This window comes from Camelus bactrianus, chromosome 4, assembly GCF_048773025.1.
Source record: "Camelus bactrianus isolate YW-2024 breed Bactrian camel chromosome 4, ASM4877302v1, whole genome shotgun sequence".
NCBI lineage: Eukaryota > Metazoa > Chordata > Mammalia > Artiodactyla > Camelidae > Camelus > Camelus bactrianus.
The window spans coordinates 86786949-86813670 of record NC_133542.1 but is presented as its reverse complement, the minus strand read 5'-3'; the positions used below and the strand labels follow the sequence as shown (position 1 = coordinate 86813670).

The window sequence follows — 26722 nt, the reverse complement described above, 5'->3', positions numbered from 1 at the left end:
GAGCCAAGGGATATCCTCACCAAAAAGCACAGTTACTTAAGGAGGGCAGTGTATCAGCATACATGAATTGTGCAGCCCAGAGCCTACCTGCCCATAAACAGATGAGCTGACACCTCCACGCAGCGATGGAGGTCCCTCCCACCTCCAAGTGGCTCTCCTCCCACCCGTCCTCCCCTCCGACCTAGGCACCACTGGGGACCTGACTTAGAGCTGCTGGGAGTGTGACAGGAAGCAAATGTGAAATTAACACCTTGCAGAAGCTGAAAATGAACTTGGACAAGTCTACCCACATTCACAGGGAGGTGGGTTATTGATTTAGTGACCATTCTTTCTCAGCCTCTCCTCAGAAGGCTTTTTTTTTTTCATTTTGGCACATTTTTACCAAAAGAAAATCTCAGAACAATGTCCCAGGGCCTCTGGGTCTGTCTTACTAGGATAGCTGGTACGTTTAAACACCTCAGGAGAATAGAAATACTCTTCTGGAGTGCATCCACCCTACCTTTCCCACCCGAAGACCAGAAGACCGAGCAGGCGGGGTCTTGAGATACCATGTCCCTTGGGCCCACCCACGCTGCTGTCACAGGGCAACGCTCAGTGGAAAGAAACCACCAGACATTTTTACAGGCGTCCTATGTCCAAGGTTCTGTGAGAGCCTTAGTGATGGGAGACTGGGGTCTCCTGGCTAATTAAATCCTGGTAATAAAACATCAGGTAAAATGCAAGTCATTTCTTCCACCGTGGAAACTACTTTCCCCTGACTTTCCACTGAGTAATGCTAGGGCTTGAAAGAAAGCTTGAGTTTTCTTTTTCTCCCCCCCCCCACCCCCTTACTCAACAGGAGGTGGGATGGGGGTTGTAGAATAATCCATAAATTTGGAGATTCCTGATTCTCCCTGTGGATAATCCAGTCTAGCCTTTTCCTTCATGCACGCATTCATTTAACAGATATTTGCTGACCACCAAGCATACACTGGAAAACGTTCAGGAGCTGGTGCAGGAGCAAGCGTGGAGTATTCGAGAACTAGCGCCAAAACCTGTGGCGTCAGGCCAACTGGGAAAGAAAATGTGACATTAGATTGGAGAGAGAATTGAGGGTCCTATCAGTGGAAACCGAACATTGAAAAGAATAGGTAGGACTTAGCTTCCATTATGTGAGACAACAAGAATGCACAGTCCCTGGCATACAGTCAGTGCTTAATAAATTCAACTTTACTTCTTCTGTTCTTTCAGCTAATCGTCAAGAAATGGCACCTAGTCCCTGAACTCACTGTATAAAACAAGGGCAAACAGCCCTGGCATTGATTTGGTATTACTGTATCACAGCTGAACATGGGCTGAATTTCTTTGGTCACCTGCTTTTTTTCTAATAAACTGTGAAACACAGTGAACATAGACCCTCCCCAGTCATGCCCGCACTAACCAAGTTTACCACTGTATTAAGGGAAGAGCAAGGATCTTAATGATTTCTTTTCTGTTTTAGTGTAACAGTTTGTCAGGCATGAAGAAGGAAGTCTCCGCTGAACCCACACCCCCTTGGGGAAGGGGCTGGGAGTGCGAGTGCGGGCGGGAGGAGGCTGTGGAGTGCTGCTCTTCCCAGGAGCCCTGCTTTTTACTGGACTTGATTTTCAAGCCCTCTAAAATGCCAGGACATGCTACCAGTACAGTCAGCGAAAACCCATGATGAACCCCATCTGCTGAGCAGATTCGGTAGATCACTGTGATTTATTTCCTGAATGAGTCACTGCCCTTTTACGGAGTCTTTTTGAATAGACAGCATGAGACTTATAGCGAAAGAAGTCTGTAATCCATGGTTTCCGGAAAATAAAAATGAAGCAATGGAGGAAAATCCCAGAAACTAAAAGCAAGCAAGGCAACTAAAGACCACCTCCCCAGTCCAGGGGGTGGGGTATAGCTCAGTGGTAGAGAGCATGCACGAGGTCCTGGATTCAATTCCAGTACCTCCATTTAAAAAAAAAAAAAAAATCCAAAGGGGGGAAAAAAAAAAGAAACAAAACGTCCCACCCAGTAGCGCCCTCTACTGGTGAATAGAGGAACTTCAGCCCGGCTCCCGCACGCACCCTCTTCTCCTTGGAGGTGATAATCGCGTCTTTATTCTCTTCGGAGACCAGGACGCAGGTGCCGTAGGAGGACTGGAGCATGTTGATCACCAGGGAATTGGATAACACGTCCAGCTTCTTCACCTCATCCCCCGTCACGTTCACGCTTCCCGCGATTCCGTACCTAAGAAGACAAAAGGCTGGAGGAAATCACCAAGGGAGCCCCGACCCCAGCGAAGAAGCCGGGTCGCCAAGACCTCGCCTGTGGGTCCCTCTTTCCCTTCGTGGCTCCGGAGGCTCCAAGTGTAAATACGACCAAGTACGTCCTGTCTCACCCTTGCTTCCTTTACACCTCGGGGATACTGTCATGGTCCTCATCATCCCAGTAACACTAACCAGAATTCAGTCTTGCCAACCTACAGCCCTGCCGCCTGGCACTGGGAGACGGAGACAGAGAAAGTTCATTAAGTCAGACACATCGCCATAATGAGTAACTCCAGAAAGTAAATTCCATGGCTTTCCAGCCCCGGAAATCCTAGTATTTGTTGATTATCTTCAAATAGTAGCCTGCTGGGCTGAACCAAAAATTGCCCCGCTGTAGCTTGAGGTTACTTGAATAAGAAGAAGACTGGGGGACAAGCTTAACCAAGACATCCTCTGGAACCCAGCAGGCACACACCAGCCTTACACAGACCCCAGGGTTGGCTGTTCCCCAACCCCCATGCTCTTCTCTCCAGAGCCACGTGGCTCTCACCCTCCTCAAGCCTTTTTTGCATTCCAACAGCTGCAAAGGTCCTGTGGCCACCGGCCCCCAGCAAGCTGCTTCTCTCCTTCCCACCTTCACTCATGGCATCCCCCCTGCGGGTGAGCTTTCTACCCACTGGTAGCTTTCTCCTCCTAGCCTTCCTTCGAGAAGCTTCCCAGGTCCCACCACACACTAGGGACACCCCTCTCATCCTTTCCACAGTGGCTCACAGTCTGTTCATGCGAATGTCTTTCCTCCTGGATTATCCGCTCACCAAAGGCGAGAAATCTGGCTCACTGTGTTTGTTCCCACAGTGCTCAGACGCTCAATGGATGTTCACTGAATATAATTCCCTTCCTCTCCTTTTTGTTAATGCCATTTATTTGCCAAAGGACTCCTCAGGTGGTTCTAAACAGGTAGCCTGGGTTGAGATCCCCTGACTGACCCTAAGCTGGGAGACAACTCATTTCCCACCCTTTTCCCTGACTGCCAGCCTCTCCCCTCCCCCACAGGCCTCCTGCATCACTTGATGTCTGATGTGATGAGATCTACCTTGGAAAACAATAGTTGGTAGTCTGGCCTCAAAGATTGGACCTTCTGGCTGGGGTGGGGGGTGGGAATAGCTCAGTGGTACATTGCTTGCTTGCTTAGCATGCACAAAGTCCTGGGTTCAATCCCCAGTACCTCCATTAAACAAAAAATGGATTGTACCTTTTGGTTCAAAATAAAAGCAAACAAACACAACAGCAACAACAAAACTGGGTTATTCTGCATCAGACTTTAAAGGGCCCACTAATGCAATCTTCATGTTTAATGTGGAATCTTGATGCAGCTGCCATTGGAGAATGAAGAGCTGGGGTCCCCAAAGCCTGTGGGTGGCAGAGCTGAGAGCTAGGCTCTGTCCTGTGCTTTGCAAACTCCTCCCCCCAACACCACCCGAATCCCACTCTTACCCTACCCTTCAACCCACCCTCTACACCCTCCCTCCAGGAGCTGGGCATCCCGCTGTGTCTCTCCCCTCCCACCATCAATACCCCTCCTTCCAGAAAGAATGTGATCTCATTCACAATGAGATCAAATTGCCTGACAATTGCTCCAAGTTAGATCAGGGGCGGAAAATTGTTTTAGAACTCGAAAGACAGTATCTTTTCCTATTTTAACTAGTATTAAAGCCTTCCTGACAATTTTTAAACTGGATATTCTGCCATTTTGGCATTAGAAAGCCATAGAGAGGACTGTAGGCGCAGCATTCTAGCATTCCCTTCTTCCTACAGCGAGGAGCAGAGGAAAAAAGAAGAAAAATATGAGACTTTCTGATCAGTATTGCATTTATTGAGCATGTGCCTAAAAATGTCTTCCCAAAAAGAGGAAGCAAAGGAATGAAGGGCTTGAGGTTCCCTAAATGGCAAAGTGGCAGGAATATGTGAAAGTCATGAACAGAACTGCACTGGGACAGAGTGTAAACTTTTAGCTCTCTGGGATGCAATTCCAGGGTCCTCTTAAAATAACCTCAGCATCTTATCAGAAAGAAGGGATTTCCAGCCAATGGATTTCTCCCGCTGTTACTTTCAGTACCTGTTAACGGAGGCACCAAGGAAAAGATGCCGCCTGAATTGGCACAATATGCGCAGACCGAGGACCCCTTGCTTCAGCCTCCGAGAAAACGAGGAATCCTGACGTCTTGTTTCCACGGGTTGTGCCTGCCACCTCGTGGTCAGTCCGTGGCATCGACCAGTTAGCCAGCAAATTTCCCCAGGTCCAGGCTTGGAACCATGGTCATAAGGAGCATTTACTGAGCATTTATTGTGGGGCTGGCACTGTCTAAATCATCATCACATGGACTCACTAAGCCTTACAACAACCCTACGAGTGAGGAGCTGTTAGTATCCAATCCGTTTTGCAAATGGGGAAACAGGTCCTAGCGAGAGTAGATCATTGCCCGTGATCACAAGGCACAAAATAGTCAGAGGAGCACTTTAATTATCCAGTCCCTGAGTCCACTTCCTCTGGACTCTCCATGGCCGCAAAGTCAGAGTTCTGCAGCAAGCAGCACAACCCCACCACAGCAGCCTCTGCCTAGACGAGCCTCCTGCCCCAGGGAGCCCGTGAAGGTGGGTGAACAGCACAGAGAGGTCAGCACGCGGTCCAGGAAACTGCTGTCCGCGTAGCAGCGCTCACCGCCTGGCAGGAGCGGAACAGAGGCAAACGGCTGTGCCTCACGTTCATGCAGGTTCTTAAAGGCAGAGTTGGCCGTGATTGCCAAATGAGGGCTAACACAGTTACAGCCATACACGGAGGGGAAAACCCATCGCAAGGCTCCTGTAACTTGGGGTCCGTTCCTGGGTCACAAAACTGGATATAAGCCAATTCTGTAATTATCGCTTTTTTTGTGTGTTCAAAGTACTAAGTTGTTAAGAATAAATATTTTAAATTATTAGACTTTGTCATTTCTTTATTTTTGGAATAATAATAATAATAATAATAATAATAATAATAATAATAATAATAATAATAATAATAATAATAATAATAATAATAATAGTGGGTCTCTTCAACTTCTGAGAGGACCTCCACTGCAATTGCTCCCAGGACAATGGAAGCCCAAAGAAGGACTGTTTTTTTCACCAGGCTTAAACTGGACCCTTGGCTGTGAGGATCAGCAGCTGTAGCATGAACTTGGCCTCCTTCTGTGCTTGGATAAAGCACGGGGAAAACACAGCAGCAGGACTCTCTGCAGCCCCTCCTCCCAGCTTCCTGCACACCATGTGGAGAGAAAGTTAAGGGACAGAGAAGAAATGAAAATTTGTTTTCAAAGCAAAAGACTCCTTTTGATGGTGAGAAAGGAGATGGAGGACAGATCCTGGGAAGTTACTTGGTAAGTGATTTCTAGCTCCTAAATGCTACCGGCAAAGGTCATGACAATAAAATGCTCGTATCTGCGAAGGGCAGAAAGAGTTGTCTCAAGTCCCCTGGCGGTGTCTTTGTGCCAGTGAGACTGCAAACACAAGTCAGGAGAACTTGGGCTGGGTTCTAAAGGAACAAGCCCCCAGCTTGTCAATACCATACATGGCAACTGGAAAATTATGTGTTTTTGTCTCCATAGCGTTTCCTTTCTTGAAAGAAGTCCAAGGCCCCTTTATCAAAGCACAGGCGACAGACACTTTAAATGCAGCTCCCCTCCAGGGCACACAGGCTAGTAGCCTCTGACCGGGTTTGGGGCCCAGGCCCCCCTGCCCACCCCCACCTGGCCCCGGGGTCCCTGCGCCGCGGGGTGGGACTCACAGGTGGGCCAGGCCGGCCTTGCGCACCGCCGAGGAGATGGCTTTGATGGCCGTCAGCATGGAGTTGAGCAGCTGCGTGAGCTCCCCGGTCCCTTTGGCCTGACGACCCTTTTCCATCACGTAGCGGGTCAGGGTGAGCATGTCCGTTTCGAAGGGGCTTCTGTCCCCCATGGCGGCGGGTACTTTTTCAAATCTTTGTCTCCCCGCAGAAGAAAGCCTTATCTCTAAGGGCTGGTCAGTGGCTCCGCGGTGTCAGAGCTGATTAGATCTGCCCTGGCCGTGCCAGGACCTTTAAGGGAAAGAGCCCAACCCACGTGGCTGAGATAACTCGGCGAGCCCTCAAGGAAATCTCTCTGGCTCGGCTCATCTGAAGGCTTCCAAGGCACCATAAGCAAGCTCTAAATAGAACCGGGCAGCCCAGAAACACAGACCTACTTTCTCTTGATGAACCTTTTTCTTTAAAGAGTCTGCGAAGCAACAGTTTAGTAACAGATAGATGAGAAGTTCAGCCAGTGAAAAAATGATCCGTTAAGACCCTCTTATTCAAGGACTCAAAAGGATTCTTCACATATATCTACTGCGGAGGACCTGCCCCTTGCCCTGTAGGAGGTGGATTGGCAGATACCTTATCTGGGGAAAAGGTCACATGCAATCCTGGGACCTCTTGGCCAGGGTTCTTTCATATGTTTGAAAGGATGCTTTTTGTTTCTAAAAAGTATATATTACTGGATTGATAGCCATAATAGATATTCAAATCTGGAAGAAAAAAGATTATATTTCTAGCACAGTGCCTAGCTAGGCACTGGGGTTATTTTTTAAATTTCTCTAGTTTTGCATTTTATAACAAAAATAATACTTGCCAATTGAAAAGGGGACACTGCAAAGTATATAAAGAAAAAGTGAAAATTCTCAGCACCAGCCCAGTGCCCAACCCACTCCCTAGAAATGACTGCATCAGAGCTGGGGGTGGGGGGGTGGGGTCATTGGTAATAGGCACCTCCGGGGGTGGGGGTTTGTGTAGGGTGGTCCAGGCACCTTCTCTAGGGGCAGACAGACCTGGCTCTGAGTCCCAAAAATCCACTGCCAGTTGTACGATTTGGAAAAGTTCCCAAAGGCTTTGTTTCCCTACTTGCAAATGGCAGTAACAGTAAAACATCTACCTTATAGAGTAGTCAGAGGATTAAAGTGGTAAGACGTGCCTGTCACACAGTCGGTGCTCAATACTTGTTAGTCGTTATTACCCTCCTAATTTTTTTATGTATATGTAACTATTATGAATACATATATAATTCTGTTTTACAAAGGAGGACAATATGCACATTGTTCTGCAATTTAATCTTTTCCTTTGACAATTATTTCAATCAGAATGTGTTTAGCTGCAAGTAATAGAAAACTTAGAGTGATTTAATTATGCGAGGGTTTATTTTTCTCATATTTTCTCCAAGGAAGATGCTGACATTCATTTAGCCATTCAAAGTTTCCATTAGGACCCTCTCTCTGTCTTTTCTCCTTAATCCTTGGTCAGCTCGCTTTTGTCTCCAAGATTATCATCTCGTGGGCACAAAATGGCTGCCACAGCTCTAAACATCACACTGAAGATCCAAAGAGGGAAGAAGGGCAGCTCCAACCACATCAGTTCCCTTTTATTAGGAAAGAAATAATTCCCCGGAAACATTACCTAGACTCCCAAGAAGACTTCCACCTTTGGAGCACTGGCCAGGCTCATATCATAAGGTGATTCTTTGCTACAGGAGTTGGGCACTAGTATTGAATCAACCAATCTAAAGCATCTGCCACAGCAAAACGCCTTGGAGATACATTCATGTCGATACATAGAAACATACTGCGTTCCAATGTGTGGCCAGTTAGATTTTGCCAGGCTTCAAACAACGCTGCACCAAGCTCCCTTGTCTTTGTGCGTGTGCTTATGTGAGGGCTTCAGTAAGATCCAGCTCTAGGAGAGGAATTGCTATGAGCATTTTAATTTTGCCATGACCAGGATCTAAACCAGAAAACAAACGAAACCCCCCCCCCCTCAAAAAACCTCCCCTTTTCTTCCCTAAGAGCTTCTGGGAATTGTGAGGACTGCAGAATGGAACTTTCTTTGTTCTTGATGTGTCATGGTGCCATCAACAAGTAACCAAGTCTCGTCTTTCACATGGGAGATCAACCAAGATTCTTCAGACGTAATTGTAGAAAGAGCAGTGGCCGGATATTAGGTGTCCTGGGCCAGTAAATGGCTGCAAGATGGTGAGGCTGGCTTGGTTGGTTGGTTTCCAAGTTTCCTTTAAAGTCAAATGTTGTCATCTGATTAAGAGGGTTTCCCCTGTGATGGTACAAAACAAGGCTACTCAAGGCCAGTTGTCACATCTTCCCTAGAGGAATGAATGTGTGTATATTCGCACAAAGACCCATTCATGAATATTTACAGCAGCTCCATTTATAATTGTCAGAACCTGCAAACACCCAGATAATCTTCAACGGTGAATGGGGAAACAAACTGTGGTAGATCCAGAAAATAGGACACTATTCGACAATAAAAAGGAGCGAACTGTTGTTACATGTGGCACTGGGACAAATCTCAAAGGCATTATACTGGGTGAAAGAAGCCAGTCTTAAAAGATTATATGCCAGAGGGGTAGGGTGGGGTGTTATAGCTCAGTGGTAGAGTGTGTGCTTAGCATGCACAAGGTCGTGGGTTCAATCCCCAGCACCTCTATTAATTAAAAAAAAAAAAACCTGTCTGCTGTGTGATTTCATTTATATGATATTCTCAAAAGACAGAATTATAGACCTAGAGAACAACTCCATGGTTGCCCAGGCATAGGGCTGTGGGAAGAGAACAGGACAAAGGAATTTTTTGCCAGATTCTGCTGTTCTGTATCCTGATTTGTTATTGCGAATAATGCTACCATGTGCATAGTAGGCCAGATGTATGTTCAAGTCCCTACTCTCAGTTCTTTGGGGGGACATACCCAGAAGTAGAATGCCTGGATCATATAGTAATTCTGTGTTTAACTTCCTGAGGAATCACTGTGCCATTTTCCACAGTGGCTGCACGGTTTTCTGTTCCCACTAGCAGTGCACAGCGGTCCCAATGTCTCCACATCGCTGCCAACAGCTGTTATTTTCTGGTTTTTTTTTTTCTTTTGATAACAGCCATCCTAATGGGTATGAAATGGTATCTCAGTGTGGCTTTGATTAGCTTTTCCCTAATGATTGGTGATGTTGAGCATTTTTCATGTGTTTATTGGCCTTTTTAGTTCCTTTCTGTTATGTTTTCTACAAGTAACAGTTCATAAGAGATTGGAAGAGAAACAAACAAACAGACTAGTGCCTCAGCACAACTGCCCAGGGAAGCCCTGGTACCCAGCGCGCTGTGGATGTTAAGAATGAGCACGACTCGGTAATCTGGGGATCAGGATGAGGTATTGGCTGGTGTTGTTTATAAACAGTCCACCAGTCCCTCCATAACGGGATCCGAGGGAGGGGCTCCTGTTTCTGCCACCGTCCAGCCCAGGCTGACAGCGGGCGCAGCAACCCCACCCCTTGGCAGCTGCATTTAAATGTCAGAAGTTCGAGTTACCCAGTGGTCTAAAATTGCAGCTGATGACCTTTTGGCAAATGCCAAAGTTCTTTCAGGGCACAAAACAGGGTGGAAACTTATAGAGCAGCTGTGGTGAAAACCCGGAGAAAGGCAGATGAGCATCCAGCTCGCGTTTATTTCAGTGCCGAGGACACACTGGTGACCGCAAAGCCGTCTCTGGCCTTGCTTTGCTTGGCAAAAGATGCTCACAGACCTGAGACTAAATAAATAAGGACAAGGAGACCCTCCTAGTGGCCGAGACCATGCTGCTCACGCCTCAGGGCCCTCGGCCCAGAGACAGGGGTCTGGAATATGACTCTAGAGGACCATTCTTTGTTACCAAAACTCTGCTAAGACACAACATATGGTTTGGTTTGGTTTGAAGTTTTCAATCGAAAAAGGTTTTATTATAAGAAACAATGCCATCAGGTAAAAATGCAAAAAATTACAAGATCATGGCAAAATGTTTTAAAATATCTACACATTTGCCCCCGCAGGACTGCAGGACTTAACCTCATACCCGAGCACTGAACACTGAATGCCATTCTAAACGTCTCCGCCTGGGGACTCTGGCCCCTTGCAGATCACAACTTCCTTTTCTCATGCGCCAATGAAATCAGCTTGATCCTTAAGCAACAGCTTTGCAGGGTAACACCAGACAAAGATGGAAAATAAAGAGCACAATTTCTACTTTCCTGTAACATGGTTACGCCAAGTCTAGTGTTGAGTGTATAAAAATACATACGAGAGTGCTGTATGCAGTCTTCAAATGCAAAAACCAAGTTAAAGCGGGACTGACATGTGTTGGACTTATATTTTTAATTCTTTGGTACCCATTGCACCTTTTACTGTTAGTCTCATCATCCTATGCTTTTTTAAAAAGAGTTTTTAAGACTTTATTTTTTAGAGTAATTTAGGTTGACAACAAAATTGAGAGGAGATACAGAGATTCCTCCGGTACCCACACGTGCGCAGTCTCCCTGTTATCAACATCACTCACTGGAATGGTACATTTTAAACAAAGAATGTGCCTACATTAACACATCATTATCACCCTAAGTCTGTAGTTTACCTTAAGGCTCCCTCTCGGTGCTGTACATCCTGTGGGTTTGGGCATTTTGTTAGCTCTGATTTAATTTTTGTGCTTAGCATGCATGAGGTCCTGGGTTCAATCCTCAATACCCTCATTAAAAAAAAAAATTTGTTAAGATATGTTTTATGGCTCAGAACGTGGTCTATATTGGTGAATGTTCCATGTAAATTTGAGAAAAATGTGTATTCTGCTATTTATTGTGTGAATTAGTCTCTAGATGTCAATTATATCTTGCTGATGAGTGGTGGTGTTAAATTCAACTATGTGCTTACTGGTTTCCATCTGTTGGATCTGTCCTTTTCTGAGAGAAGAGAGTGGAAATCTCCAACCACGATAGTGAATTCATCTCCTTACAGTTTCTCCTCATGCAGTTTGATGCTCTGTTGTTAAGTGTGTTCACTATAATGTCTTCTTGGAGAACTGACTCCTTTATTACTATATACTGAGTTTCTTTATCCCCAATAACTTTCCCTGCTATGAAGTCTGCTCTAAAATTAATAATAGCTACTCCTGTTTTCTTTTCATTAGTGTTAGTGTATTTTTCTCCATCCATTTACTTTTACCCTATATGTGTCTTTCCATTTAAAGTGGGTTTCTAATGGACAGCACAGAGTTGAGTCATGCTTTCATCCACTCTTTTAACTGGTGCGTTCAAGCTTTCAAAGTGATTATTGATCTAGTTGGATTAATAGCAAATAGTAACCACACTTGTTACTCTTTTCTATTCGTTGTCCTTGTTCTATGTTCCCACTGTTGATTTCCACTCTTTTTCTGCCTTTTGTGATTTAATCGATCATTTTATATAATCATTTTCTCTCCTTTCTTTTTTATTCTCTCATTTTTTCTTTTTTCTTTTTTTTTTCAGTTTTTTTCCCCCCTGGGGGGAGGAGGGAGGTAATTAGGTTTATTTATTTATTCACGTTTAGAGGAGGTACTGGGGATTGAACCCAAGACCTCATGCGTGCTAAGCACGTGCTCTACCACTGAGCTGTACCCTCCCCTTTCTCTCCTTTCTTAACATATCAGTTATACTTTTTTTTTAAACATTTTTTTTATCAAGTTATAGTCATTCTACAATGTTGTGTCAAATTCCAGTGTAGAGCACAATTTTTCAGTTATACATGAACATACATACATTGTCACATTCTCTTTCACTGTGAGCTACCACAAAATCCTGTATATATTTCCCTGTGCTACACAGTACAATCTTGTTGATCTGTTCTACATCTTGAAATCCCAGTCTGTCCCTTCCCACCCCCCCGCCCCCTTGGCAAGCACAAGTTTGTATTCTGTGTCTATGAGTCTGTTTCTGTTTTGTATTTATGTTTTTGGTCTTTTTTAGATTCCACATATGAGCGATCTCATATGGTATCTTTTTTTTTTTTTTTAACCTTTTTTATGGCTTATTTCCTCTTCTGGCTTCTTTCATGGTTTTTATTTTATGTTTGATTTTCTGTAGTTTGCTGATGTTATGGTTAGGCGTGGTGGTTTGGGGGTTTTTTTGTTGTTGTTTTGTTTTTTGTTGTTGTTGTTGTTGTTGTTGTTGTTGTTTGGCATTTATCCTGCTGGGTATTCTCTGAACTTCCGGGTCTGTGGATTGATGTCTGACATTAATTTCAAGGAAATTCTCGGTCATTATTATTTCAAATATTTCTTCTGTTTCTTCCTCTTTCTTCCTCCCTTGGTGTTCCCATTATGCATGTCACACCTTTTGGACCACCGTCCTTGGAAACTCTATTCTTTTTTATCCCAGTCTTCGTTCTCTTTGCTTTTCAAGAATTCTATTGATATATTCTATAGCTCAGAGACTCTTTGCTCAGCCATGTCCATCAATGCCCATCAAAAGCATTCTTCATTTCTGTTACAGTGTGTTGGGTTTTTTTAATCTCTAGTATTTCCTTCTGGTTCTTAGGATTTCCATTGTCTCTATTTGCATTGCCCATCTGTTCTTGCATACTGTCTATCAGTTAGAGTCTTCATCATATTAATCATAATTGCTTTAAGTTCCTAGGCTGGTAATTTTTACATCCCTGCCATGTCTGATCCTGATGCTTGCTTTTTCTCTTCAAACTGTGGGGGATTTTTTTGCCTTTTTGTATGCCTCATAATTTTTTTCCTGATAACTGGGCGTGATGTACTGGATAAAAGGAACTGCTCTAAATGGGCTTTTAGTAATGTGGAGGTGAGGTGTGAGGGGAGGAGAAGTATTCTGCAGTCCTATGATCAGGTCTCAGTACTTAGTGAGCCTGTGTTTCTGGAATGTGAACTTCACAAGTGTTTCTCAGTTCTTTTCTCCCCTCTTAGATGGGACAGGGTGGCTAAAGTTGGCTGGAGTTGGGTGTTTCCCTTCCCCAAGTCAGTGGGACTGATAATCCCTTATTGGGTTGGCTCTGGTTAGTTTCCTCTGAGTGCAAGACTTGTTAAGAAGAACAGAGTGCTCTGGTGTATTTCAAAATGCTTCCTTCCCTGCCCCCCCCCCAACAGAAGTCCAGTATTTTCTCTGATATCCACCGTGGGACCCTGGTCAAGCTCCTAGATGTAAAACTCACAATATTGTGGGGGACCCCCTATGGCTAGGTCACCCTGGAGTTTTTAACTCTCAAAGTTGTCCACATTGAGCTTCCAGCAAGTTGTCAGTTACAGTTCAGGTTTTACCAGCCAGCACCGGTTCCTGAGGCAGCTTCCCTTCATGAGTCTCTGCTCTGGTGAGATGTAACTGCCTGTGTTCCTTGTCTGTCTCTCCAATCTTGGGGGCAGTGGTTTACCCTGTGTCCTCCCTTCTCTTATGGACCCAAGAAGAGTCTTTGACTTTTCAGTCTTTATAGCTCTTTATTTGTAGTTAGGATGGAGCAGTGACTTCCAAGCTCCTTACACGCAGAACCAGCCCAACATAATAAGCTTTTTCATGTAAACTCAACATCCCTGTGCGTAGCATGGCAGACATCTTTAAGGTGTCTGCTCAGTCCATGATCCCGTCTTGGAGAAAAGTGCACCCTGCCCATAAGGGGAAGACTCAAGGCATGTTTGCTTGTGTGACCCTGTCTCTGGCTGCAGTTGATTGCATTAGAGGCAGACATTTGACATAATGAGAGCCAATCAGATTTTCTATTCTAGGAACTTATCTTGAGACACAGAGACACCAGTGAGTTGGATGATGAAGCTGGAACTAAGAAGGAGATGGCTTTGATGGGGGTAGAAGCTCCAGGTGAGCAAGACTGGTTCCCAAAATCCCCATCCTGGACCCAAGGGAAGGGCATCCAAGGGTCTCCAAGGATCATCAGAGGAGAATCACTATTTGTGCTCCTGTTTCTCGGGGTCTGTCTATGTCTTTCTTTCTCAGAGAAAGAGGTCAAGAGGTCATAAATGGGTACCACCGCCACTAACTGACCACTCCTCCATTCCCCAGGGGGGCATAAACAGTCTTGCTCACGATGACTCAGCACACCCAGACCTGAACAGACAACACAAAGGAGAAGCGATATGTTAACTCTGAGTTTAGAGGCCAGACTGCCTGGGTTTGTATCCCAGCTCTGTTGCTCATTGGCTGGAGACCTTGGACAGATTACCTCACCTATCTGTCCTCCATTTCGTCATCTGAGTAATGGGTTATTCATAGCACCTAACTCATAAGGTCATTGTGAAGATTAAATGAGTGATCTAATGTTACATGCATTAGCTGTGATTGTTACTATTACTATTACTTGACACAAAGCAATGAAGACTTTTTTTTTTTAGAAAAAGAAAGGGTGTATTTATTTCTCCTCTATCCACTCAAAATATATCTTGACCATCAGTGGCATTGTTGAGACAGCGTTCTGGTTAAGCAGCACAAGGCATTACACAGCCAGCATTTGACCGTGAAAATATCCACCCTTTTTATTTCTATCTCTAGGAATGTTTGATGCACAGTCAGAACAGGGTAACACTGTGTGAGCTAAAAGTTCCAGATAAAAAGCAATTCTGTTTGGGGTGAGCAAGGCCAGCCTCTTCATTTGGTAGCATGCTTCTTGTATATCTCCAGGAACTCAGTCACGTCTTCAGGAGACCCCAGGATGATTGGCGCCCTCTGGTGGATGTCAGTGGGAACGATGTCCAACACGGCTTCCTTCCCCGTCGTGGCCAGCCCTCCGGCCTTCTCCATGACGTAGGCCATTGGGTTGCACTCATACAGTAGCCTCAGCTGGAAGACAAGAGCAGCATCCTCACACCAGCACACAGGACACAGAAAAGAGAGCTGTTCCATAGCAAAGAGCGCAGAGCTGATCCAAGGTAACAGACAATTTCCCTTTCCTTCCATGAGGCTGTAAAAGCTCCGCCACAAGGCTGCATCGAACACCAAAAGATTAATTTAACCATTTGGGTAAATGAAGCCATTCATCCAGCCGGAGCCAGCCACAGATTGCCTGATGCGAATGTGAGGCAGACCACCTGGACTCCGGACCGAATGACGTTTTGGCAGAACCGATGGTTCCCTTCTCCTTAGGGCACAGACACTGGACCTCATGAGTGACTCTCTGTGTGTTTTGGATGGAGCTTTGCCTATTCGGAAAGCCTTTCAGAGTCCATGGTAGTGTCTGGCTGCAGACATCTGGAAAGCAGACTGGCTCCTCCAAACAGTACAATATTGTTTGTAACTCCGTACACATTCCTTTTACAATCCTCCTAAGGCTTGAGGGTTGGGATTTAGCATGTTATACATCTTGGCGTTTACTTTTAAATACTAACTTTTTTTATTGTATGCATTTTCATACAGTCTGCCTACTGAGTAGACAACTTTTTGCAGGTGTTTCCTGACTCTATTTCCATACAGCTGTCATGGCAAGATTTACGAAACTGAAAAAAAAAGGGGGGGGGGATTGGGAGGAACCTCAGTATTTGTGTTAAGGAACAATTTTTTTGAGGTGCTAGAGAGAAGTGCTATCAAGCAAGCTAATCACATAGGTTGGGATGCCTCAAGTTGCAATGGCAGGAGTGGCATTTTAAGTAAATAAGAACATCTTCAGTGCACTGGACGCCACGTGCCATGAACAGAGATGTGACCATTCCGAAATAAATCAATTTCAAACTGTCTTAAGGGGATTATTGTTCCTAGTCCTTCTCTCAGATTAAAAAAATAAGACAATCTACTCATTGGGGAAAATGAAGGAGTAGTGTAGAAAAAAAGTGGGGTGTCCCTTAGCCGGCATAAGCAAGTGCACCCCACTCCATGATTCACGGGAACGCGGCGGGCATGAGACCAGGGCATCACTGATAGTTTACCTGAAAGCTCTAGGTTTCCCCCAGAGGTTCTTTCCTTCCCTAGAAAGGTATCATTTTCCAAGCAGCAAATGTCAGCTCACTAGTTGTTTCAATTTTATGCCTTTTGAAAGCAATCAAAGAAAACCTCTGTTTGGAGTACATCTGTGATTTGCTGCCTTAGTAATGAGGCTGGACAATTTCATTTCACTTTATGAATGGAGTTCATTTTGCCCAAGCCAAACCACGTATTCACTGGAAGCACCAAGCACTTTCAGTCCCCTCTGATCGTAACACTGTGACTTATCTGGAGCAGTGGAAGGGCTCTCAAGAGACCATTTTTTAAGCTGATTTCACCTGGCTTTGTAACCAGGACAGCCTTTAATCTAGATAAGACTGTGCCCCAGACATCCTTGGCACCCTCCTGCGGAGAGCAACCACTATCACGACCTTTCTTTCTTCCTGAGTCAGACCCCCTAGGCTGCAAATGAAATCCACTGCTTCTCAACCACTCTTTGGGGGATTTACTCACCTTCCCATTGGGGCTCTTCTTGTTGGCAGGGTACAGGAAGATCCCTCCGTAGACCAGGGTGCGGTGCACATCGGCCACCATGGAGCCCACGTACCTGGCCCCATAGGGGGCTGAGTTGTCCTGCATGGCGAAGAGCAGCAACAGTTAGGGTTGCAGAAAAGAAAGGGCGTTTTCTTTGTATCCTCTTCGCGTATTTGAGTCAACAATCAAACAGAGCACCTTCGAGGCTTGTCTTTGGGGCTGTGCTAGGCAATGTGATGAAAATCCTGTTCCCAAGAAGCAGAAAATGGAACGGAGGCAGCCTCTTAGACGTCTTACAGAAGCTCAGATCACCCGAGGAGGCCCCAGGAACGGTGTGATGGATTCTGTCTGGGGGGTTGGGGTAGGCATTCAGCAGGACCTCGCAGGATGAGAAGGTCTTTGCTGAACTAAGCAGCTGAGCAAGGGTGGAGTTTTCATCTCGCAGGAGCAGAAGCTACCCACCCCCCATCCCGGCAAAGGTTGGGCAGCAGAGAGAAGCACTGCCATCTGCCTCGGGCCTGGGGAGGAGCCTGGTGCCCTAGGCTAAGCACAGGGCTGGGGCAGGAGGGGATCTTGGGTAAAGCTGCAGGGCAGATCATAAAGCTGGAGAAAGGGACTGGGGCCAGTTTGGAAGACCCTGGATGTTACACTAACAACATTTGGGCTTCCTCTTCAGAATCCAGCAGCTTTCAAAGGTGTTTAAGCAAGGGTAGGAAAAAATTGGATATTCCCACATAGAACCAGCTCTATTGTGAATGAAAAATATTGCCAGTCAATAAACAAAGGATGCTGTGGCCATCAAGTCATCAGCTGCTACCGCCACCCTGGACAGTGAGAGGAGGGAAATCAGGATGCAGACAAGCAGGCAGCCTGGCCTCTGCAGCCACCACCAGCGGTGCCCCTTGAGGGAGCTCAGGATGGGAAAGAACAAGATACTGGCCCTAGATAGCCAGGTGCATATCAAAGGAATGATTTCAATGGGCCCAGACCTTTGTACCTTCCCATACATAGAAAAGCGCTAAATTCCTTAAATTCGAATATCTGGTTTTCTTTAATTAACAGTAATCTTTTGATGTTCTGACTACCTGCTATTTGTGGCAAAACTCCTATATATCCTAGCCCCTTCCCTTCCTCTTTGGAACAGTCTCTTAGAGCAATTTGAGAGGCCGCTTCCCAGGCTGGAGTCCTCAGAAAGTCCACTGAATAAAACATAACTCTCAACTTACAGGTTGTGCATTTTTTAGTCATCACTACAAACAGCCATTTTTTCTCCTGTTCAGTGATTTGTAACCTCTTTAGAGAGAGAGCACGATGGACACTCTCAATCTTGAGACAACCGATAGGAATCCGTCAGATGCCATGAGGCAGGGTCTGGGGATGCAAGAACTAAGTTTTGTACCAACTGGGATCAGGGACCCCAGGAGTGAAACATGTCCTATTGCCATGAACTCATTCACCTGGCTGACTTTGCTGTCCTGACTTTCTTCTGCCAAAGGAAAGTGGCAAGGGGGTTGATGTCTCAGGGCAGGGGTTCCGGTCCCCAGCACCTGGGTGGGAACTTAACTATGGGGTCAGTGCACAGTGGACTCCAAGCCACTTCCCACTGCCACCTTTGGGCTCCAGGGTAAGTCACGAATCACGAATCACACGTTTCTGCACATCTCAGGGGCCCCTGGGAGCCCTCACTTACTGGGGGGAACTTCTTCCTCTGGACGTACTCGGTGACGGCGGGCTCGAAGTCCTTGGCGTAGCCCTCATTCAGGCTGTAGATGCTCCCTTTCTTCTTGATCTTCACATCCCTGTCCACCAAGATGAACTCTCCAATGGCCTGTGAGACAGGAAGGAAAGGTGCAGAGGCGATGAGATACCTCCTCCAGGCCTGGGGTCGGGGTGGGGGGGTGACGGGCTGGGTCGGGGTCGGGGTCGGGGTCGGGAGTGAGGCACAAAGCCTGAGGTCACGCCTGTGCTTCAGCACAAAGAGCTTGCTTTTCGTTTTGCATTTTTTCAACCGAGGTGTAATTGACATGAAACATTTTGTTCATCTCAGGTGTACAACATAGTGATTCAATATTTGTGTATGTTGTGAAATGATTACCCGCAAGGGAATATCTCCTTGGCTGGGACACCCCTGCCTCGGGAAAAAAGTGTTTTTTGGTGCAGATGGGAGCTAGGATATCAGCTGGGTTACACCCAAGTGTTCATGGCTGCTCTCAGCTTTTCATTTTCTATTTCTGTCTTGATGTCATTTTCCCTTTTGTGCGTTGCCATAGAAAAGAGCAGAACCCTGAGTTTCGAGTCACAGCCTATGTAACTTCCGGTGCCTTTGCTCACTGATCTGCAGAGAGTTTCTCAGAACCCAACCTCTTACAAATTCTCAGGGCTAAACTGATGCCTTTAGGGCATAGGTCCTTCAAAGGAGACTCGAATCTGGGAGGATGGTGTCACAGAACTCCTCCAGCTCTGGACTGAGGGTTGTTTGGGGCTCCCCTCTGATATTAGAGTGATTGAGGCTCTGCCCATCTGGGGAGGGAGGCTGCTCCAAGAGGCGAGAGTGAAGAGGAAGGGAACATCTCCCCAGCCATTTACTCCCAGAGCAAAGATTGGTCCCTGCCAATATGGAGCCTGTCGGAACTAGAAAGGAAGGGAGGGAGGGAGAGAGCAGGGTAGGGAGGGGAAAGAGACTAGAATTAACAGTGGTCACTGAAAGGCATCATTATGAGTGATTCTTTTTTTTTTTTTCTTATTTTTTTGGTAGAAGTCTGGAAAATGAAGGCATCACGCAACAGGTGCCCATGAAGCCATGCTTTGCAGACGCCCTGCCCTCCTACTTGGCCAGAGCATCCCAGCCGTGAAGAAGGAAGTCTCCTCATGTAGAGACAAGAGACTGAAAAGCTTTTTGAAAGTAGCACATAAAGCTGTTGTGCTCTTTTCAGCAGAAACTGTCAGCCTGTCCTCCCAGCGAAGCAAAATGAAAAGAAAGCGCTAAGCTGGTCCAAGGTTCGTCCCCCCACCCCCCGCCCCTGCAGGCATGGGGAGCAGAGGGCTCATGAGATCTGGGGAGGGCGGTGGCCAGCGGGGGAGGATTGCCAACGGCCTGCACGGTCCTTCCAAACACTGAGTGGCTATTCTGTGAGGAGGGCAAAAGGCTATCAAACATAGAAACTTACTCCCGGAGACACGGTCTGCAATCTAGAAACAGAAGAAGAGATTTAATGTTTCCTACATGTCTATCAACCCAAAGCTATTAGAGAAGCCACCAGAATAATGTCTGGGGAAGCGGTCAATGCCAGACCAGAGGATAAATCTGCAAACGTCAGTGATTCCAGAAACTGTACCCTGGGCTCAGCATGAACTTCGCTCTGGTTCTGCCATGATTTTCCCCTGAAATCACCTCCTTCAGAGGCTTAAACTAATGCTGCTTCCCTGCCCTTGTTTATTTATTGAGCACTGATACTTCCAAGGAGGCAAAGTCCAGTTGTGTAAGAGTGCAGGGGACCAAGGCAGCCTACGTCCTGATTTATACAACCTGCCACCTACAAACCCCAAGGTCTCACCGCCAGCAACCTGCCTCTCATAGGATTCCAGCGGCTGCTTGTCCTTGGCGTTCAGTTTGTCAGCAAAAAGCACCGAATAAACAAAGTGTTTTATTAATGTCATCTGAGGCCATTTCTAAACCTGAAAGGTATTTACAAACCCAATTCTTTTTCCCTTGGGACACTGGACCAAAGGCATAAGGTACGTGCTGACCTAGTGAAGACAGTTCCATGGCGTCCACATTCAGTGCTGGGTTTCATTGGGCTAAATATTTAATGAAATTTCTTTGCTCATTTTATGTGCTCTGTTGCAACTGTTCTCTAACAGAATAAATAAATAACTCCAGTCAATAGATGTGTAGAAGAAATGACCCACAAATTAAAACTGTTAATGAGGATTTTTTTCATGGTACCTTGGGCTCCTCTCCATAAGGGAGCTTTCCTCTGCAAGGCAGACTCAGGAATTATCTTCACTTTCTTCTTTATTTTCACTTCCTTGAGTTTATCAGAGCTTTATCAAAACCGCAAGGGTTCACTGCAGGTTTGCGTGCATGTGCATAACATCAAAGAAACTGGGGAGCTAATTGTGGAGCAACGATGCTGTCCACTGCTTCAGCTGGGACCCCCGTTCACCTCTGGAGAGTCATGGATACAGTGGGTGGCAAACAGACCATCTCTGGGCCCGCTCTGGCCCACACATGTGTTTTGGTTGGCTAGCACAGTGTTTTACAAATCCAGAAACATTACATTTTCTGCAAATCCAGTTCTTAAAACATTGGCAGCCTTGGCGAGATTGAGCCACTCTTCCTGAGGAGTAACAACAAAGGACTGCTCCTGGTCCCCCAGCCCCGCCATTGCCCCAGACGTCCCTCCCCAGCACACGTCACTCAGTTGTGTGGCCTGTTGGCCTGGTCCAGGGAGCATTTCAGTCAGGAGTAATGTCCTTTCTGAAGAATTCATCTCGGAACAAAGACTCCCCCTTTATGCTCTGGACAGACATCATTTCTCACCTTGATGATCTTCTCATAATATACACATCGTCCCTGCATCTCCCTTTCCCCCTTCCCCACCCCGTCATCTCTGTCCCTCCGTGGGCCTCATCTGCCACCTCTAGGTGCCCCCCCCGCACCCCACTCATACACACAACGGACACTCACTCACAGCCACCAGCCGAGCACCTAACCTCCCACGGGGCCTCTCACCGGGTCCAGCATGAAGCAGTTGACCCCGTTCACCATGGCCAGGACCAGCATGGTGGCACTGCCGTAGAGCGCGTAGCCAGCGGCCACCAGGTTCCGGCCTGGCTGCAGGGCATCCTTCTCAGATGGCTCATCAGTCGAATTCTAGGACAAGGAAGAAAACAAAACACGTTTTTGTTTTGCTTTGTTTTGTGGTTCTTTTTTCCAGTTCATCCTTTAGCAAGATGCATTATCAAGGGATTCCCCTAATGAAATAGGGCATTTTCCCAGAGGGCCGTCCTCCACACATCAGTGACACCCTGATTATACTAGCACAGCGGCCTTCCCACCAAACCCCAAATTTCCTGCGTCTGGATCCTTCTTTCCAATCAGGGCTCTCCCCCCATTTTATTAATTCGATATTCCCTCATTTCTCCATTATCACTTTCCAAAAAGAGCATGCCGCCTTGCCAGCTCGCACTAATTTGATCTCATTACAGGCATCAGTGTCTTTCCCCTGCCTACTCCATCTTTATTTAAACAAATTAAAACTGGGCTGCAGGGCTATGAGTCTGCTGAGGAAATCAATTTCACGAGCTCTTGCCGGTTGCCGCACACACTCCTGTGAGCAGCGTGGTCCACGCCCACACATCAAAGAGAGTCACAGAAATACGGGAACTGAGAATATCTCCTCAGCGTCCTTACGGTGTAGGGCAAATGCTTTCCATTTTTTTGACCATGACCCACAGTAAAAAAAATACACTTTACATCACAAACCAGTACCAACACACACACACGTGCACACACAACGACAAGAATTTAAGAAAACAATACTTAGACTTAGAACATGACATGTACTCCAATCTTTTCTATGTTTTTCACTTAAAACCCAGCCTATTGGATCATGTGACTCACTAAGGAAGGGAACAACACAAGGGCATAGCTCTAATCAATGATCACTAACTGATAATTATCTTCTTTGTTAACACTTGACAATTCTATGGTCCTCAAAACAGCTCCAAACAAATCTTTCAACTTGAAGCCTCTCTATTTGAATTTACACAGAATTGAAAATGGGCAATTTCTGCTAATGTCATATGTTCCTTCCCCCACCAGAGATTCTGGGGCTGAGGAGTAAGTGAAGCCATCTGTATCATCACACTGGACACTGGTCATCTCAGCAAAAACATTCCTGGTAATTTCTTGCTATAACTTTTGAAAGTGTGGTCCAGAGACCGTGCACACTGGAGTCACCTAAGATGCCTATTTAAAGGGCAATTCTGGGGCTGCAGCCTCGACTTACTGATTCAGACTTTCTAAGATGGCCCCGGGAATCTGCATTTTACCATGAACCATAGGTGACTCTTGTACTGACGTTTAAGAGCTACTTACGTAAAAGGAAATGTCATATAAAAAAAAAAAATTTCTCTCCTTTTTTTTTCTCTTTATCTCCAATCCCTGTGTTTAATAGTTTTCATCTAGGTGGTTGGTTGATTGGGTTGGGTCAAATTATTTGATTTAGTTTGGTTTGAATTCACAGGGTCGTGTGTTACAGCTAAACACAGACCAAATACACTAGCGAAAGGGTGAGTTGCTGTCTCAAACTCCAAGGTTTGCCAGTGTCCAACCTTGAAAAAGGAATCAGCTTCCTTCAAAGCCAGTGAAATAGTGGGGGGGAGACAGTCAGGCCTCTGACTTCATAACCACTTAGCACTGCAAGTGAAGCACAAAATAAGACAAAGGTAATAGGTAATAAGACAAATAAATTGACTGGAAGCCACCAGAGGCGTGGGGCAGTCAGCTCTCCACCAAGAAAAGTCTCCCAGAGATTCACCTTGCCTAGAACCATCCATGTCTGCCTGTGGCACAAGAGGGAACAGTCTTCACAAGAGTGAAAAACTGTCACCAAGTAGCCTCAGCCTCCAGCGTCCTCGTGTGGAATAAGAAATGGTGACACTATCTGTGATCCTCATAGATAGACAGAACAATTCCATCTAATCTGGGATTTGGAAGAGTTCTTTTCTAGCCCGATCCCCTTCCTAATGCGTGAATTCCCTTCTCCAAACTCCCAGCAATGAATGCCTTTGTTCCAAGGGAATCCATTACATTCTCACACAGACACTCACAGACCAACGCATGTAAGTGTTTGGCTAAATTAGAAAGCCTTTGGACCCTGCCTTGCTCTGCCTATCCTAGGCCACCACCTGCTGTAGGTATTGTCTTTTTCAATCCATGTCCTTCCATAAGGAGTATGGAAGACGCCATGGATTCTGGAGACTGGAGGTGGTGAAGGACAATGTCGGGCAGAAGTAGGGGGTGCTGTCATGCCATCAGATCTGAGGTCTTCCCTCAGAGGGGCAGCTGACCCTCCTTAGAAGGTCTCACAGGGCATCTGTCAGAGTCTTCAGTAACACAGCCACTATTGTCCACTTACTGTTGCACCAGGCAACAGTGGGCAAGAATTGCATATCAGAGGAGGCCCCCGCTCTTAAGGAGTTTATAAACTGCAGTGAACAGGGTTTGATTTTGCTGGCCAGCACCCGTTACCCTTCTGCTGGTAATTGCACCATAATCTTCCTTAAGAGACTGCCTCCTTTGCCCTCAGCTCCAGGGGTGGGCACATGACCCTGTCCTGGCCAATCAGATCACTGCATGCCTCAAGCCACAGTGATTGGTTGAGAGATGGGTACATGACCTAAGCCTAGCCAATTAGAGCCAGTGAGATGATACTCCTGTTGGAATTGTTAGAAAAGAGGCTTGCATCTTCTACTTGAGTTGCTGAAAGGAATGGATGTGGTCCCAGACCTACCCACAGCCACTTTGCCACCAGAGAAGAGGGAGCAATAGAGAGGGAGAGGAAGTGTGTCTTGTTTATGTGGTCAGAGTCTTTAAATGCAGCTGTCCCTGAAGCAGCCCTACCCACTGGGATTTCTAGTTATGTGAACCAATCATTTTCCTTTCCCTTCTTTCCTTCTTTCCTTCTTTCCTTCCTTCCTTCCTTCCTTCCTTCCTTCCTTCCTTCCTTCCTTCCTTCCTTCCTTCCAAGTTAGTGTGAGTTATGATACTGTCTGTTGAATCTTAATACACAAAACAAGGCAATCAATGTTAGTAGCTACCATTTATTGAGCATTTTTTATATGCCAGGCACTCTTTTCAATGTGTTATGCTGAATTTTCAGTATCTCCCCTTTGTGGATAAGAAAGCGAGAGACAGAGAGGACACCTTGCCCAAGGTCCCACAGAGCTGGTAAGTGTCAACGTAGGGAAGCTACAATCCATATGGGTATTATCACGGCTCCCTCTGCCCAGTTAAGAGAAGTGGATTGGATTCTGAAGCTGCTGGAGCACTTTTGAAGCCCTGCTTTTAGCTGTGGGGACTGGATATTTTTAAAGGACGTTGCAAATTAGAATGTATCCAGTAGAGGGTGATCACACTGGAGAGAGGACTAAAAATCATCTCACATGAAAGATGTTTAACTTAAAAAGAATCTTATTTTCTGATGCTCTAAAAGGCCAAATGAGCAATAAGGAGACAGATTTTGACTCAACATTTGGAACACTTTAACCATGATGATCAATCAACATATCGGGAGAATTCTACGTTTCTGGATGTCTCCAGCCCCAGAGGCTGGGTGACCCTTTCAGAGGTGCTGTGGCAGGAACTTCGTGGAACATAGGACCACATGCCCTAAGGGATCTTGTTGGAACCTATTTCCAGGCAACACGGGGGCAAGCCCAGAGCACTGTTGGCAGTTTCCCGTTACTGACTGATGCTGTGCCACTGAGTGGGTGCGCCAGGGAGCTGAATTCCAGCCCAGAAGCATCGCCGCAGGATGCAGGAAAGGTCTCCTTTAAAGCATCAGCCATTTCAATATTTATGCCCCTTAAGCACTCAAGTGGTTTCAAACAATCAATAAGGCTTTCAAAGACTGAAATGACTTAAAGGCAGTGTCACACTCATCATCTCTTTAAGTCTTTTAAGAGTCACTTCAGGTTTATTAATAAGAGAGTGGGTTCATTATTGAATCTTTGTAGCATTCGTAATTCAAGCTGCTGTTGCAAGCTGGTTTGACTTTTTTAGTTGATAGCCGGTGTCTCTCAGTTTTCTAGGTTTTTTTTTTTTTTAAATTCACCTTAAAAATATTTGGGGGGGGGGTTGATGTGGAAACTGGGGCTGGCAAACATTAGTGCTGCTTCAGCTTTGGTTGAGTCATTAACCAAAGGTCTTCTTCTGCATGAAGAATTGTGCTCCAAGCCTCTCTTGCTATGCTACATAGACCTGACTTCTGCAGGTAGAATTACAGCCTCTGCATCTGTAGCAGGAAGGGGATGGATGTTTCACGGTATGACTTGGAAAATGGATTCATTGCTGCCTCTGCCTTTCTGATAGGAGTATTCGAACCTTCTGTTACTCATATTGATCTGCCTCTCAGCCAAGACAAAAGCAAAATACATTCCAATGATGAAAGAGAACAGTCCCGTGGTGGTCCTGCTTTCCATGTTTGAAAGGAGATTATGCAATGCAATGCTAGACAACAAGTCACTTTGAAAAATAAAACACAAATTGCGGTCTCGCTTCTTAAGTTATGGTCTCTGTATCCCGGAACAGGAGAGTTGGAGGAACCTCGAGGGTCAGCTGAACCAGCCGCCTCGTCCATTAAGATGAAGGAAAGGGCTCAGCCTCAAAGGCGTCTGTGAGGTTTCATTTAAAAAATAAATAAGAAGGCTGAGGCCAAGACGACATATTTTAGATTTCATCATGTTTTATGATGCGCCCAGGGGGATGCATTCTGTTTTTAACTTGTCTGTATATTTGAATGCTCTTCCATCACACCCACCCCATCCCCCCCGCCCCCCCGCCGCCCCCCACACACTTAAAGTAAAAGAAGGAAAGAGAGACTTTGGAGGTAGAGTTACCTGCCCAGGTCACACAGGTGGAAGAGACTCAGGGCAAGAGTCTGGATTCCCAAGCTGCACCAGTGTGCTTTCTATAAATTACAACAGCAAACTCTTTCCAGAAACCATCAGATAGTAAATATTCTAGGCTTTACCGTCATGCAGTTTCTATCACAGCCACTTAACCCTGCCTGGGCAGGGGGAAATCAGCCAAAGGCAACGAGTAAACAAGTGAGTTGACTATAAGCCATTAAAACTTTATTTATGGACAGTGAAAATTAAATCGCACATAAATGGCATGGATCATGAACCATACTCTTTAGATTTTCTTTTAAAGCCATTCAAAAATGCAAAAGAGTTTTCTTTTTGGCCCGCAGGCCGTAAAAATATCAGGCAATGGGCTGGATTTGGCTCAGGGAAATCACAGTTTACAGACCCCTGATTTAGAGGATTTAAAGGACAGTTTTGATATAAATGATCTCTATCGGTGTCACACTCACAATTCTCAGTTCACATAGTTATCATCGCTGTAGGTACCCTACACTGTCTCTTTCATTTTTTAATTT

The 26722-nt window shown here is 45.8% G+C and overlaps 2 protein-coding genes and 1 long non-coding RNA gene across 3 annotated transcripts in view; 1 reads left to right on the top strand and 2 right to left on the bottom strand.

Annotated features, from left to right (window-relative positions):
- Nucleotides 1–6378, bottom strand: part of FBP2 (fructose-bisphosphatase 2) — a 25174-nt gene extending 18796 nt beyond the window's left edge. Inside the window, exons 1-2 of the mRNA XM_010967447.3 lie at nucleotides 6085–6378; nucleotides 2079–2241 (exon numbers count right to left, since the gene is read on the bottom strand). Coding sequence (XP_010965749.1) covers nucleotides 2079–2241; nucleotides 6085–6254 — 333 coding nt within the window. The 5' untranslated portion in view covers nucleotides 6255–6378. The remainder of the gene's footprint in view (nucleotides 1–2078; nucleotides 2242–6084) is intronic.
- Nucleotides 5526–19372, top strand: LOC141577546 (uncharacterized). Its single transcript, XR_012506728.1, has 2 exons — nucleotides 5526–5677; nucleotides 19306–19372. It is a non-coding gene; the product is annotated as an uncharacterized LOC141577546 (long non-coding RNA).
- FBP1 (fructose-bisphosphatase 1) overlaps nucleotides 14485–26722 on the bottom strand; it is a 25728-nt gene continuing 13490 nt past the window's right edge. The window contains exons 4-7 of the mRNA XM_010967448.3: nucleotides 21286–21426; nucleotides 18241–18378; nucleotides 16530–16649; nucleotides 14485–14942 (exon numbers count right to left, since the gene is read on the bottom strand). Coding sequence (XP_010965750.2) covers nucleotides 14751–14942; nucleotides 16530–16649; nucleotides 18241–18378; nucleotides 21286–21426 — 591 coding nt within the window. The 3' untranslated portion in view covers nucleotides 14485–14750. The remainder of the gene's footprint in view (nucleotides 14943–16529; nucleotides 16650–18240; nucleotides 18379–21285; nucleotides 21427–26722) is intronic.